Genomic DNA, 15,515 nt, shown 5'->3' with positions numbered 1-15,515 from the left:
ATCGCTGTAGTCCAAAGTCTCACTGTCCTTTGTTCCAAGGATTATGTGTAATAATAAGATTATGTTACAAATTAAAGCTGAACCATTAACAGAGAATTCGTCTTTCTGGTAGAAACCTAGAAAAAAAGCAATGGAAAGCTCCAGTAACAGTGACAGTGATTCGGGCTCCTCTTCAGACACCTCAAGTGAAGGCATAAGTAGCAGTGACTCAGATGACCTAGAGGAGGATGAAGAGGAGGAGGAGGACCAGAGTGCTGAAGAGAGTGAAGATGATGAATCTGATTCTGAAAACGAAGCACACCACAAAAGCAAGAACAAGGTAGGTGTAACACCCCACCCTGCTGCTCACAGTCCTGTCACTACAGGCTGTTTGTGACAAACTGACTGTTCCCGTCTGTGAGAAAATAGCAAGCAATATTTAACTGCACGTTAATAAATGCTAAGAATACTCTTTTTAGGTTTGCTTCAGAGTTTTCTGTTTATGGGTTTTTTTTGCTTCCTTTGTGTGTGAGCATGTCTATGTATTGCTGTTCTTTATGGGCTAGGAGTTTAAGAGCTGGTAGACTCTTACATTTGTTGTTAAATAGGAAATACAAAAAATTTAAGTACTGTGTGTTAATAGTGCATTGGAAATATGTCTTTATGGATATTGCTTCAGCAGTTGCTATTTTCCTGCTGGAATGGTTACTTTCCCCGGTAGGTAGCAGAATGAGAAGATTTGAATTTTTTTGTATCCTGTTAGGTTTACAGTCAAAAATACATTTAAGAACAACCATGATTTAATACTCCTTCTCTAGTAAGCATTGTCTGCACATGCTGAAACTATCTGGGGGAAAAAACCTAACTGAACAATAAATATATTACAAGACTGATTTTAAAATTATTATTGTTGATTCTCTGCCTAGAACAGTATAATTGTTTCATGGAGGCTGATCATATGCGTAGTTTTTATCAAAGGATTTTTAACTTCTATAGTGAACAGTCAAAAATATGTATTTTGCAGGTGCTAATGCATAGTGATGTAACAGATACGAAAACTGACGGACAAAAAACACATGAAAAGTCTCAAGAAAAAAGAACACACCAGCAGATACCTCTTGTGTCTGATTCCCAGACTCACTCATCATTCCAGTCCCAGCAGAAGCAGCCTCAGGTTTTGTCACAGCAGCTTCCGTTTATTTTCCAAAGCTCTCAGGCAAAGGAGGAATCTGTGAACAAACACACAAGTGTAATACAGTCTACAGGATTGGTTCCTAATGTGAAACCTTTGTCTTTGGTACATCAAGCCAAAAAGGAAACCTATTTAAAACTCATAGTTCCTTCCCCTGATCTACTCAAAGCAGGGAATAAAAATACCTCTGAAGAATCTCTCTCTTTGACCAGCGATGTCAGATCAAAACGGGTGAGTGAATGTTTTGATTATTTGTGATCTGTGTTACTTGCTTAACAAGATGGAACATTGTGCTGTCAAGCTCTTTTAAATACCATGTGTTAAAATTATAAGTGTGTATTTTTTCATAATCATGAAGTTTTTATGTGCTTTTAAAGTTAATCTGGATTTCTGAATGGTGTAAATTAATTAGGTTGTGTGGGTCATGCATCTCTTAAGGACAATGTGCAGCTAAAATCAGTATCAAAATAAGGAAAGTACTCATGGATAAATTGTGTGGCCTGGATATTTTTCCTGTGCTTCTAGTTTCAGTGAGAATGTTGATTTAATGCTTCACATATCTGGTATTGTAAGCGCAGCTTCACTTCATTTCAAGTTGGATAGTTTTAAGTCAAAGTCATTAAAATTACCTGTTTTAATTATGATTTTAAAAAAAGAAGCTGAAAGCCTTTCTTAAAAAAATGCTCCATGTAACCTTGAGTTTCATTTGCTCTTTAAAGACAGATATTTACATGCTGATAGCTATTAAAAATCAGTAGGGCTATTTCCATAGATTTCTTAGAGTCCCAGCTTGGGTTTGGGTTTGAAGATGCCTAAAGACCATCCAGTCCCATCCCCTGCCATGGGCAGGGACACCTTCCACTATCCCAGGTGCTCTTTAGCTGGTGATCCTCATTTAGTGGTTTGATTTCTCTAAAAGATGTACTGGAGGTATGCATTGTGTGAATATTTATTTTGGAGGTTTTCATAATTTCAGATTCAGTTTTAAATATTAGTAAGTTCAAGAATGTATAACGCTTGACTTTATTTTTAAAAGTTGATTGAAAATATACCATCTTTATCCATTTTATTATGTTTTCCATCAAAGATGATGTGGGGTTTTTTTCTTTGTAAGAATCTTTAGACTAAAGACAGTGTAAGCTTTACATGCATTTCTGAGCCACTACTGATTAAGTTTTACCTGGCAAACCTTGAAGAACTACTTTTTCAGTTAAAAAATTAGTATATCACAGCACTTATGACTAATGCCTTCCCCCTACCCCTGTTTATTTTTTTAATAAAATTTTTCTATGCCAAGAGTCTTCTGTTAGCTTTCTGCTAGTATTGTGGCTATTAGTGTTTAAAAATGCATTACCTTGTGCTTTTAAATGAAAAAATTATTAAAGGTAGTTTTACATTCACTAATGATATTATTATATACAGAAATAAGTAGTAAGTGGGGGTTTTCCTATGCTGGTGCACAAGAGTAGTCTCTTTCTAAAAATTACTGTTTTTCAAGAGACTTAATATATTTATGAAAGTCACTGTCTAGAGCAATATAGCATGTGAGAAATAGTCCCTACATAATTTGGATCAACTTAGTCTTGATTTCAGTTTGTCTTTTCCTACTTGATTTACAGTGAAAATGATGCAAGATTTGTGTAACTTGTGGTTACTCATCTCTTCTATGTAGCCTGCTTTTGACGTACTGAAAATAGCTTAGCAGATGTTTATAATTTCCTAGTGTTCACCTGCCTGAATACTAAAGAAAACCAAACAAACACCTCCACGTTTTATTCCTGTCTTCTTATTTCTTTAGGAACAATATAAACAGACATTCCCAGCAACACAGCTAAAGAAACAGGAATCATCTAAGAACCTGAAGAAGGTTATCGCAGCTTTGTCAAGCCCCAAATCAACATCAAGCTCACCAGCTCATCAAAAACTGACATCCTTGGAAAACAACCATTCTAACCCATTCCTGACAAATGCACTTTTAGGTAATCACCAACCCAATGGAGTTATTCAGAGCGTCATCCAGGAGGCTCCTCTTGCACTCACTACGAAACCGAAACCCCAGCCCAAGAGCAATGAAAGTGTAGCCATTTCTAGTAGTGCCCCCTTTTCTTTGCCAGTAAACTTGAGTGCATGTGGGAAAAAACCAGCTGGTAACCGGACACCTGTTATGCCCTCTACCTCTCCTGTGTTACCTGGTTCAGGAAAGGATAAACCAGTGAGCAATAATGCAGTAAATGCAGTAAAACCACAACACCGCCTCCATGCTGCAAAACTGGTGGTGGAGCAGTTCAGAGGGGTAGACTCAGATGCCCCCAGCAGTAAAGACTCTGACGACTCAAATGATGATGACGACGATGATGAAGATGAAGATGAGGACGATGAAGATGATGATTCTGATGATAGCCAATCAGGTGGTTTAACCTTTTTAATAGGAAAAGCAAAAAGTTTATTTTTTGAGTTTTGAAAACATGCATTTCCCACCATATTTTAAAATAGGGGTAGGAAATATTTGGCCATCATGGCCCACACTGTCCTGCCTATATCCTTGAAATGAGCACATCTCTCCATCCCCATTATATCACACCCAAAATCATGTTTGGAGTGTTTTGATACTTGGTCAACTGTCCCAGTAAGGTGGCTCCACAGCCTTCTGGAAAGGCTGTCAGAGTCCTGCCTTCCACATAAGTCACCTGGCCTGTAGCTCATGTCCTGCTGATGTGACAAGGTGCTCAGGATGGGATGGAAATTGTCTGGTTGGTGGTTAATGATTCTGGCAGGCAGAGCTTAGCTGCAAAACAGGCTTCCCTAACCAGAGAGGGACTAAACAAAGGCCTTCAAATTGTCAAGAGTGGCAGAAAAGCGTGTTTCTACGCCTCATTCAGGAGCACAGTAGTCCATGAGCAAGAACTTGGACAGTTCTAAGGGCTGCAGTCCAGACTATTATTTTAAAGGCTCTTAAACAAGAGCAAAGACTGTTTTAAAGAGTTGATTGTATTTACAGTTACTCCTTTCTCCCCTGTGAGCTGATATCCCTTGGGTCCAGTCTCCACCTTCATTATTCTCTTTCCCTCTCATCCACATACCCTGTACAAATCTTTTTCTCTCACAGCTGTAGCCCATCTTTAGTTCCTTACCCTGTGTATCCTTGATTGTAACTCTTCCTTTGCCTAGGTTGCCATACTTCCAATTCTGAGACCTCTCAGCCTGTACCCACTTCTGTTGTTTTCTTCCTCTTCACGATGGATTTCACACCCTGTGAAATGCCCTTCTTGGGATAGTGCCCAGCTATTGCCTGGCTAACAGAATGATTTAGCTATAGCTCATTCTGGGGTGAACAGTCTCTTAAAACACTGCAGCTTCTGTCACTCATCTCTTCCCATTCAAAAGAACAGTGCATTATTATGCAGAATTACTTTATGCTGTCATAGTTGTAGTAATTGTAAAGTTTCGGTAGTTAATTATAACCTTCTATTTATACTCAGGAGGTGTTATTAAAAACATATATAATAAGACTTTTCAAGTCTTATATATAATGACTTTTCAAGTGTTAGAACTTTAATGTACTTTCCAGTAGTTATCAAGTCATAATGTGCCTTTTGCCACACTTTTTTTTAAACAGAGTCTGACAGTAATTCTGAGTCAGATACAGAAGGGTCTGAGGAGGAAGATGATGAGGATGATAAAGACCAAGATGAATCGGATACAGACACTGAGGGAGAAAAAACTCCACTGAAACTGAATAAAACGTCATCCTCTGTGAAGAGCTCTTCCATTGGTCTTGCAGCTCATTCCACCCCGCTCAATCTCCAAGTAGCAAAGTCCCCCAGCTCGGCTCCAGCTGCCTTATGTCCCGAGTCGCAGCCGGCGGTGTTCCTCGGGACAGCGCCCGCCGCCCTCCCGCCAAGTGCCCACTGTGGTATCTCCATGTCTTCTCTTATAGTACCTGTATCAGCTGAGGTGCATGTGTTATAAAAGGAGTTACAGTAGTAGTCCAGGTGCTGGTATCAAGTGATACCTCAAGAAGGAAGGTTTTTACCATAAGAACAATGATTCAGTGAACAGCCTCCCCAGGGATGTGTCAGAGGCCCCCTCACTGGATATTTTCAGGTGCCAGTTGGTCAGGGGACAAGATAGTCTCAGCCAGGTTCCCTTTCCCATGAAAGGTTGAACCAAGTGTCTTTTGACACTTTGTCCCTTCCAACCTCAGCTCAGCTGAGTGACTCTGTGATTGTTTCATGAGTGTTTGTAGCAGACATTAAAGTGAGTCAGCAGAATTGCAGGTTCTCCAGACTAGAACATTGCACTTAGACCAGGACATTTTAGCTCATGTAATTATTTGACAGAAGGTAGGATGAAATAGCCAGAGTCCATATTTATTGCATTAAAACTCTTCGTTATTTCCCATGGATTAGAAGTAGTCCAAATTGTTAACTTACAAAGTTCAGGGATCTGTGTTAATTTATGATGCTTTGAAAAGACTGATAGCAGATTTTTGTCTGTTTACAGGGGTGGGAGGTAGAATATATTAGTTTTGTGTCCTTGTTTTAGATGTAATAGTACTCACCTAAGAATCACCTAATAAGAATCACCATAACACACCAACATATGTTTGTGTCCATTTTACCTAGAGTTGGTCAGTCACTGAAGAGGTCTTGTGGTCTCTTTGCTGTGTTGTTTTGCATTGGACAGCTCATTTTTCATGTCACCTGTGTTCGCAAGAGAAGCCTCCCTCTGTCCCTCCCTCCCCCGTGACCGTTTGCAGTAACGCAGTATTCGGGCTGGGGAGGTTGAGTGCAGACCTGTGCCTAAAGCTTGGCACCCAAGCACAGGCAGCTCCTCAGTGCTTATCTGGAGGACTCTTTGCACTACCTGGAAGCAGCTGCTGGCATCTCACCTGGAGCTGTGCCCTGGCCTGGTGTGACACTCCCGGCTGTAGGAGCTTGGAACCAGGGCTTCAGTTTGATAATGGAACTCACTCAGATCCATTCCCAGGGAAGAGATGTGGCACATTTTTGACACAAGGTCCAAACTGTCTTTTTGAGAAGTGCATCTTCCAGAAGTTGTTCTGTGTACATAGTTCATGTCCTACAGCTGTCTGAGAGACCTGAGAAAGGGCCAGCCTTTGGCTCACACTAAAAACCCCACATTTGATAATTGTCTCTGTGATATTATTGATTCAGTCTCTTCACTAGCACCAAACACAACATCTGTTTGTACTTGGAAAAGCTGAAATAGTCCTGAAAATTTTCTGCATTTGGCAGGTAACTGCTCTCTATACACAGTACTCTAAGAAGACTGAACCTATTAGAATGTATGGCTCTTTAGAGTGTTTTCATTTGCATCTTCTGTACTGAAAAAAATCATGTATACTCTAGTTTAGAAAAAGAGGTGTGCAAGGAATTATTTTAGCAATACACGAGAGCACCAAGCAAAGCAAGTCGTTAAGTATAGAAGAGTTAGGTTTTTCTGTTCACAATTCCAGAGAAAGAGGTTACAGAAAACTTAGAGGAAAATGTATTTCAAAAGGAGAACAGCTGCAGTGATTTTTCTTGATAATTGAGGTACATAATGCCTAGAATGAAACAAATTATTTATCTTTTGTTTTGGGGATACAAACATAAAAGGTACATTTTAGGAATGTTTTCATTTTGTAAGTTCTGTTAGGTGTTAATCAGAAATTCTGTTTCAGGTATTTCAAAAAGACGAAGAGTAGCAGATGAACGGGAGCTGCGTGTTCCTCTCGAATATGGGTAGGTCGTGTATGTACTTGCCTTGCCTTAAAGGGAGATAATACCTTTAAAAGTCAGTTGGTAAAGAAATGATAATTGAAAAATTTTTGAGGCTGAATAATAAGGAAAGGGCTTCAACAATTTAGATTTCCGACTTCCAGTGACTGGGTTAACATATCTTGTGTGTTAATTTTTGTGCATTAAATTTGCTATTTTGCAAACATGACCTGTCTCTTAGCAGTTTTGCCACTGGAAATTAATCCTGATTGCTAGATCTGAGTCATTATAGACTCCAAATAACTCCCTGAAGTATAGTTCTAAGCCATTTAAAATCTGGTAATATGTAAGTAGCTTGATATAAGTAAATCCATATATACAGTCGGTTTGGATAATCTACATAATAAAATTTTCTGATTCTGTCTGATTTGTGATACTCTAGTCACATTCTCCTCTTGCTTTTTTTTGTAAAATTCTTAAGTTGACATGAATTACTTTTTTAAAAGTGTGTTGTTGTATGCAACTATTTCGTATTACTCTAGCTGGCAAAGAGAAACCCGAATCAGAAACTTTGGTGGTCGTCTTCAAGGAGAAGTAGCATATTTTGCACCTTGTGGAAAGAAGCTGAGACAGTATCCTGAAGTAGTAAAGGTACATTCATTTTTTAACTTCTCTGTTCTAATGCTACTAAGCATGCCTGCAATTAAAAAGTGCGATTTTTTTCTCTCCAGTAACAATATTTATTTCCTGTGATATGAGGCGTAATGTATCTCGGTCTGTTCCTGATTTGAACTCTTATAAATGCATATCCCTTTGACAGAATGTGCAAAACATTACACTCACAAAGTTAGCTGTACGTCAAAGCTGGGTTGTAATTATTTACAAGCTGAAGTGGAAAAATATGTGATTTTTTCAGTATCTCAGCAGAAATGGAATAATGGATATCTCAAGGGACAATTTCAGCTTCAGTGCAAAAATAGGAGTGGGTGACTTCTATGAAGCCAGAGATGGACCGCAGGTATCCACTTTTTAAAAAGTAAAGTCTTTGATCCAAGGAGCATTAACTTAAGTGTAGGTGAAGTAATTTTTGCTACAATCTGAAGCATTGCCTGTTTTTAGCTAATTATTTCTAAAACTTGTGCGTGTTTCTTTAATTGTAGTGAGATTGAGATGCTGAGAGCTGGACCCAAGGCAGTGTTGAAAGCTGTTCCCTTCAGTGCTTTTGTTTGGAGGGAGCAGGAATTCACACTCTTTAATGATCAGCTCTGATCCTGGATTGGGCTGGTACAGAAACCCTGAGCTACCTATTCTATCTTAGTGTGCAGATATTCCTGACTTAAACCTTTATGTCTTCCTTTATTGTGGACAAGCTCTATCAATAGTAGTTTATATGTATGCGTTAAATCCCATTCTTCTCATGTGTTCATGTGCATGATTTATATATGTGTATGTGTGTTTGTATATATGTGTAAAATGCATGTTTATATGCAAGTGTGTCCTTTATCAAGAACCCTGACTGAGCATCCTGAGACTTATGGAAAGGAATGCAGGGCTATCCCAGCTACGCTTTACAGTGGTAGACTGTGTGTAGATAAACCACACAAGGATAAGTAAAACTAGAAGCTCAGGGAAATTGTGTGACTGTGTTTGTGCCATGCTGTGTTACTGTATTTTGGCCATGTTGCCATTTCTTCAGGAAGCGCACCGAAGTTTTTGGACTTCTGTCAGTGAACATATTTGCTTCTTTAAAAGAAAAGCGTTCTGAACATGTTACTAGCCCTCAGCAAGTCTTGAATTCAGGCTCTAGTTAAGCTTTATGTCCTTGTGATACCATGTAGAAATATGTAATGTTTGCATGGTATAAATTTGAAAGCATTAAAGACTGAGTTCACAGTAAGCAGCTACTTCTAGGTGGTGCTTACTGATTCCTGGCTTACAGGGTAAAACCTCGCTAAACTTGTTTTGTGTTTGGCCTTCAGAAAACAACTGTTACGAGTTCCTGTAGTTGTGAACTTCATTTTGTACCTGAATTACTTGAGTGAAATAATTCTTTGTACTGTGAACATAATGTATCTGCTCACTTTTTACCCTGTTACCTTTTTTGTGTCTCTTGCCCATATTACTTCATTAGTGTTGTCCCCTTCTCTAGTTATCTGTTTCTTTTCCCTTTAGTTCATGAGTTGAACCGTGATCTATAAAACTTGAGAGCGAAGGCAGTGAGAGGGGCAGATTTCTACTGGCAGGGCTGGCAGGGTGAACGTTAAGTTGCTGCACATAAACTGTAGTTTCTACTGATGGAGTTTGTGCTAGGTTCTACTGAGACTTGGGTAAACAAAGGAAAAGGTTTTTTTAGAAAAAGAGACTGAGGGCAGCTGTGTCAGCTGTGCTAAAATGTCTTTACATTTTATGTATGAATGAAAAGTTTATAATGTAAACATAGGAGCTGCACTCAGGCTGATAATATGCACCCAGTAAAACAGTATGTGATACTGATACTTCATAAAAAGAATTTGCACCCTTTTTACTGCAGTTTTTTGAATTGTCCAGCTTCAAAATAATATGCGACAATCATATCTTCAAGGATATCTGGAGGTGATTCCAGAAATTTTATATCTGCATTTGTGGTAGTTTTGATTATTCTATACAGCCTTTTGTGGTTATTCTTCCTTTTCTTTGTTTTATATTTCTGTCACCTTTCAAAATATGCAGTATCCAGAGGGATGGGGTTAAGTTTCAGAGAACTCTAAGGTGGAACAAGATGTGAAGAAAATTATCTTAAGGCTAAATCAGTTATACTGAAGAATAACCTACAGCAAGCCAAAAATATGTGGATTACCTGCTGGATTACCTTCTGATAGTGCCTGTGTTTGTTACTCGCGGTATGCAAGCAACCAGATATTACAGGTTATTCAAAGAGCAATTAAATGCTGTGACAGAGAAGCAGATCTGGCAGAAGTGGGCCATGAAAGAGTAGGGTTAGAAGAACATTTGAAGTTTGGCGAAGTGGTGGTGGCAAATGTGAAAATTCAGTGACAGGACCTGGAAGCTTTAAACTGCTGTGATTTAGAAAGATTATTACTGTGAATGTGATTTGGGGTGCTAAAGAGGACACGGGTCCTCATGAGTTTAGGTAATATGGATAGGAGTGTTTGTCCTATTCTGAGTTCTGCAATTCATTTTAGAAAGCTTTGTTGTTAATTTTTCCTCGCAAATCTAATCTGAAATTATTGTGGATTTTTGCTTCAGGTAAAGTGCCTATGGTTATGTTCATTATTTTGGGTAGCAGGATTTGAGCTTGATTCTGCTTCCACATGTACTTGTCTGGTGCCTTTTTGGCAAATGTCCTGATTCAGCACAGTGTTGCAGTACATGGTAGATGCTCAAAGGTGAGAAATTGAATGCAGTTCTTGTTTTGATTAGTTTCAGCAATAAAATACAACGTTTCACAGTGTAATTCCCATTATTTCTCTAATGTTTGAGTGGCAAAGCTTAGATTTTATGTGATTCTCCTATATTAGGGCTCAACCCCCATATTTTTCTTTGGAACATTGAAAATCCACACAGAGTATTAGATTGTACGTTTTTTTTAATAGAAGTGTATTTTGAGTTAGATTTTAAAAGATGTCTGAGCACAAAATGTAGATGGTCAGTCACCTCTTGCTTAACCCTTAATGACTTTGTTCTGGACTATTTTTGTCTTGTCCTCTCTTAAACTTGTGGAAAGTTGCGCATGCACAATGTCCTTTGTCAGGACATTAAACAGTCTTCTCCCCATTCCCTGAAACACCTGCTCCTTTTGCCTATTGAACTTGCTACTACCTTCATTTGACAGCCTCTAGTTTCTCTTTTAGGTGGCGTTAGGAAAATGTAATACACGTAATACATGGTCTCTGGCACTGACGATCTTGTAGACCTCTTACCTTTCTTTTCTGTGTATTTATTATCATTAGTGTCAGTAACCCCAGAACATACAAATACAGAGCAAGAGCGATTTCCATTGCAGGTTCTAAAGTACTTCTTGAGTTATGGCTACTTCCCCTTTCCTCCGATTCCCGTTTTGCCTCCCCTCTCCTGGCATCTGTGTTTTATGGAATAAGATTTTCTAGGCTGGAAGTTGGTGTAGGTGAAGCTACCTCAATAAACTGAACCTGTGATAAATTGTAATTCAAGTACCAGGCAGGGAAACCGAAGTTACACCTGAGTAATACTCTTAAAAGATAGTAAGAGAACTTATGGTTAGGTGTTAGAGGTAAATATTTTGGATTGCAAAGTCCTTAGGGGTGATGCATGATGCTGTACACAGCAATGATAGGTCATGGTTCTGAGCAGCGCATTTTCAGAACATAACTAATAACAAAGCCCTTTGAAATGTCTGCAGACCAAGTGTGACATGTACTCTTGGGATGGTCTTAACTGGGAGTACTGAGACTTCAAAAAAGGTATCTTTGCAGATACTGATAACTCCCCTGAAACCTGAATGTTTCATTAGCAAAGTAATGCTTTTTCTGAAGTTATGTTAAACCTTTGTAACTGTGAAGAATGAGCAGAACTAATTAAAGGCAAATTGCCAGAATAAGCAAAAATCATTTATGGTATGGTACAGCAGATTTGATGTTAATGTTTATGCACATATAAATATGAAAACTTAAACATTCCAAATGTATTTTTTCTGAACTGATATTTAATGAGTTTCTAAGTTACCAGCTTTAGCAGGCATTTTTGAAATCTTCTACAGATCTTTTTAAGGCAAGTTATGGAGAAGTCCCAAAGGATACTTAGCTTACATATTTTTCCCTGCGTTTCTCAAAAACTTGGGGAAATGGTAAAAGATGTTACAGTTTTGAAATATGGATGTTCAATCAAACAGGATCAGCTAGACTGTGCTGTTTTGCTCAGTAGGGGCAATAAACTACTTTTCAGTAATCAATTAATGTAAAGCTGTGAGGATTAACTTGGGTATTTTTATGAACAAAGTATTTCAGTAGCTTCTTTTGTGATTCCACAAAATACTCTGGTAAGAACAGTGAGAGCAAGGGTGGAATGTACTGCTGCATACTTTATTTAGTTAGAGAATAAGTATATCTGTATCTGAATTTTTAGTTCAGATGTATCTGGATGCTTAAAAGTTACAAACATTGATTGCTTCAAGTTGGCACAGAAATAGTTTTACAATGGATGAGGAGAGAACTGAATTGTGCTAAAACTTCAAGATTGAAATGCGTCTTTTTTCAGCTCAGTTGTTGAGATCTACGCCACTTGAAAGCAGTATTTGAAAATACATTGCTGCATTTGCTTGTTGTGTATGTCGGAATTTCTGTAAACACTCAGTTGAAAGAAAGCAACTCGGCTTGACACATTTTTTCATTCATGTTGAGCAGTAGATTATGTGAAAGCAGAATAGTTGGGTTTGAGTTCACGAAATAAGAATCCATTTTACCTTTTAAAAAGGGTTGATCAATTTGACTTGATCAGAATTAAAAATAACATAGTAATGGCATACCTACTAGGTAATAACTTTGTATGTCATTGAATAGTCTTCAAAATCTTTCGTAGTGGTACAATTTAGAAAGTTCTGAGTGATAGCCTCTCAGTATATAGCTTCTGTACATCATCAAAGCGTTGTCCTACCCAAATAGTACATCGCAGTTCTCTCATATTTTCTATCTTTAACTTACTGGGGGGGGAAGTCTCTTGCTGTTTGTGTTCTCAAGTGTCTTAGAATTATTTGTCTTTTTTTTTGAATCTGTGTTTATAATACCTCTCTGTGAACTGTGTTGATTAAAAGGGTGTGCAGTGGTGTCTTCTGAAAGAAGAGGAGGTCATTCCCCGGATCAGAGCGATGGAAGGGCGTAGAGGACGACCACCAAACCCAGACAGACAGCACTCCAGGGAGGAGTCACGGACGAGGCGCCGCAAGGGCCGACCGCCGAACGTTGGCAGCACGGAATTCCTGGACAACGCCGATGCAAAGCTTTTGAGAAAGCTCCAGGCTCAAGGTAAGAAATGTCTTACTGTTTTCACAAACAGAGGGTATTAGGATATAGAGAGTTAATGTTTTTCCTGAGGAAGAGTGATGTGTTTCACCAGGATATGAGTATACAGCATTTGTTTTGGGAAACTCGGTACATGCTTTTATTGAAGGTTTTTTTGAGATCAGTAAACGTGTGTAGGTTTTAAAGGAAGAAGTGAGCTTTAAGGTCCCTTCCAATCCAAACCATTCTATGATTATTGTCCTCGTACTGTGGCATGAGAGTCTTACTACTTTGGAGTTATCCTTTCATACTAAGAATTCTAGTTTCTTTGATTTCTTTTTAGATTCTTAGCTTGTTTTAGAAGTCCTTAAATTTTGCTCAATACTGTACATTCTAGTTGAATGGAAGTGCATGTGTACTGTTTTGTCATCCCTGTTTTTTGTAGTGTTTCCCACTGGTCCTTTTCAGGTGCATGGTGAACATTAACCACATCCTCCTCATGGATTGTGCCAATTTAAACCAAGTCATCTTCTGTATCTCTTGGCCTTTCCATAGCTCATAGTTTAAGTTCTTGTCTATGACATAAATTCTAATATCCAGCTACAGATTCTGTTTCAGTTAAGGTGTAACTGCTTCTTCTGTGTGCTTTCCCCATGAAAGCGTGAAGGTTTCCCTGTTGTCATTTACCTATTTACACTACTCTTGGTACCTACAGCATCATCTGACCTATACAGGGATTTTCTATATGTTTTCTATATGGTTACCTGGGTCTTAGTCATTGCACAAGAAGCTGTATTTTGGGGAATGCTGTCAGAGAGGTCCTGGACCTCTTGAAAAGCAAGCTGAATTCAACTTCCAGAAAATCCTTTCTACAGCTGACTTTTATTAGCGTGTCCATAAGCAGTTAATTCAAATTTCAGCAATACTATCATGTAGGGTAGCTTCAGGTGGTTACTAATTAGCATAAGAGTGGCTAGATTTAGGTAGCCACAGGAAAGAGAGGTGTGACCCAGATGAGTGTGCCCTCCCTGCCTTGTTAAAAAAGAATTAGATAATTACATGGGAGGACTTCCAAGGAAAACAGCAATTCCATCATTCTGAATAAAAGGTTGATATAGTACTTTTGAAAAAATGTTTTTGCTTTAGAAAGAAAGAAGGAAATGGTTTTAAAATGCTGCAGCATTATTGGCCAGATTCTGTCACTTAATAGACAATTCTTTTCTTCCAAAAATAGTATTTTATTTCATGTGGAAAATATCTGTGTTTACACTGTTATGTAGTTACTGATACATGAGATGTCACTAAAGGTAGTTGATAGTGAAATTTTGTAAAAGTCAGCATGTACAAAAGAAATTCACTGTTTGCTCTGTCTTTGCAACATACAAATGCCTGGAACATGGACTGTATCTTTATTGTTGGACAGCACTGTTTTTATGAACTTAATATTTTCTTTTTGTAACAGAAATAGCCAGGCAAGCAGCACAAATAAAGCTACTTAGGAAACTTCAGAAGCAAGAACAAGCACGAGCTGCCAAGGAAGCAAAAAAACAGCAAGGTAAGTATTACTTGTGGAAGTTTGTGCATGTTAGCGGATTATTTTGAAAAGCATTAATTAAAAGTAACCTGTCTCTTGTCATGTTCTGCTGATATTAATTCATTTGCTTTTGTTTGTTAGCTATTATGGCAGCTGAAGAGAAGCGAAAGCAAAAGGAGCAGATAAAGATAATGAAGCAGCAGGTAAACTTTCTGTGATTCCTAAATGAGCCCTTTAAATTATATTTTGAATTATTGAATTAGGTGCTTCAAATATTTAGTAAATTACTAAGTATGCTGATAACAAAGTGTATGTTTTAAATCTAGTGTTCAAGAGCACACAGTGTATGTTACTTAAAATTCTAAACTCCAGTAAATGCACTGCTACCCACATGGCTGTTAAATCCCTTTAGGGTTGGGACTCCACCACTACCGTGGGCAGCCTGTGCCAAAGCTGGACAACCCTTTCCTTGAAGAAATTTCACCTAGTATCCAGTTAAACCTCCCATGGTGCAACTTGAGGCCGTTCCCTCTTCTCCTATCACTTATTTCCTGGGAGCAGGAACCCAGTCTATGGGTTCCCCCCCCAGTCTATGGGTTCCCCCCCCCCGACTCCCCCCTCCTGTCAGGGGGTTGCAGAGCCAGAAGGTCCCCCCTGAGCCTCCTTTTCTCCAGGCTGAGCCCCCCCGGCTCCCTCAGCCCCTCCTGCTGCTCCAGCCCCTTCCCAGCTCCATTGCCCTTTCTTCTCTGGACACACTCCAGCACTTCAGTGTCTGTATTTGGTCTCAACATCCCAAACTCAGAATTAATTACTGGTGTTAGTTGCCTGTAAGTGACAGGGTGAGCAAGTTTGAGCTGGCTTCCTGCCAAGTCTCCAACCACTCAGTGAAAGCCCCTCCTCTAACCTCCTTTGGGCAAAGAGAGGAAAGGAAAAAAAGATTATAGAAACCGAAACCAACTGAATTATACCAAAATATATATGTATTTTTGCATATATACAGTTGTATACAGTAAGGATATTATGTACAACTCCCAAGAAAGGGGAGAGGGGAAGGGAAAATGGGAAAAAGGGGCAAAAAGGGACAAAACCAAAACAAGTATGCACAATGGAGAAAC

The 15,515-nt window shown here is 38.8% G+C and overlaps 1 protein-coding gene across 14 annotated transcripts in view; it reads left to right on the top strand.

Moving 5' to 3' along the window:
* Positions 1 to 15,515, top strand: part of BAZ2B (bromodomain adjacent to zinc finger domain 2B) — a 115,791-nt gene that overhangs the window by 69,310 nt on the left and 30,966 nt on the right. For 9 of the 14 annotated variants that reach the window (XM_032692938.1, XM_032692948.1, XM_032692943.1 and 6 more), the window contains 10 exons: positions 113 to 319; positions 1,004 to 1,402; positions 2,970 to 3,579; positions 4,788 to 5,084; positions 6,858 to 6,918; positions 7,437 to 7,545; positions 7,811 to 7,912; positions 12,680 to 12,890; positions 14,329 to 14,421; positions 14,542 to 14,603. In XM_032692938.1, the coding sequence (XP_032548829.1) occupies positions 113 to 319; positions 1,004 to 1,402; positions 2,970 to 3,579; positions 4,788 to 5,084; positions 6,858 to 6,918; positions 7,437 to 7,545; positions 7,811 to 7,912; positions 12,680 to 12,890; positions 14,329 to 14,421; positions 14,542 to 14,603 (2,151 nt within the window). The remainder of the gene's footprint in view (positions 1 to 112; positions 320 to 1,003; positions 1,403 to 2,969; positions 3,580 to 4,787; positions 5,085 to 6,857; positions 6,919 to 7,436; positions 7,546 to 7,810; positions 7,913 to 12,679; positions 12,891 to 14,328; positions 14,422 to 14,541; positions 14,604 to 15,515) is intronic. The other 5 variants (XM_032692950.1, XM_032692949.1, XM_032692947.1 and 2 more) reach the window with 2 other exon arrangements.

The sequence above is a fragment of the Chiroxiphia lanceolata genome, chromosome 7 (genome assembly GCF_009829145.1).
Source record: "Chiroxiphia lanceolata isolate bChiLan1 chromosome 7, bChiLan1.pri, whole genome shotgun sequence".
Classification (NCBI taxonomy): Eukaryota; Metazoa; Chordata; class Aves; order Passeriformes; family Pipridae; genus Chiroxiphia; species Chiroxiphia lanceolata.
Note: the sequence above shows the minus strand (reverse complement) of the source record. Positions and strands in the feature narration are given on the sequence as shown.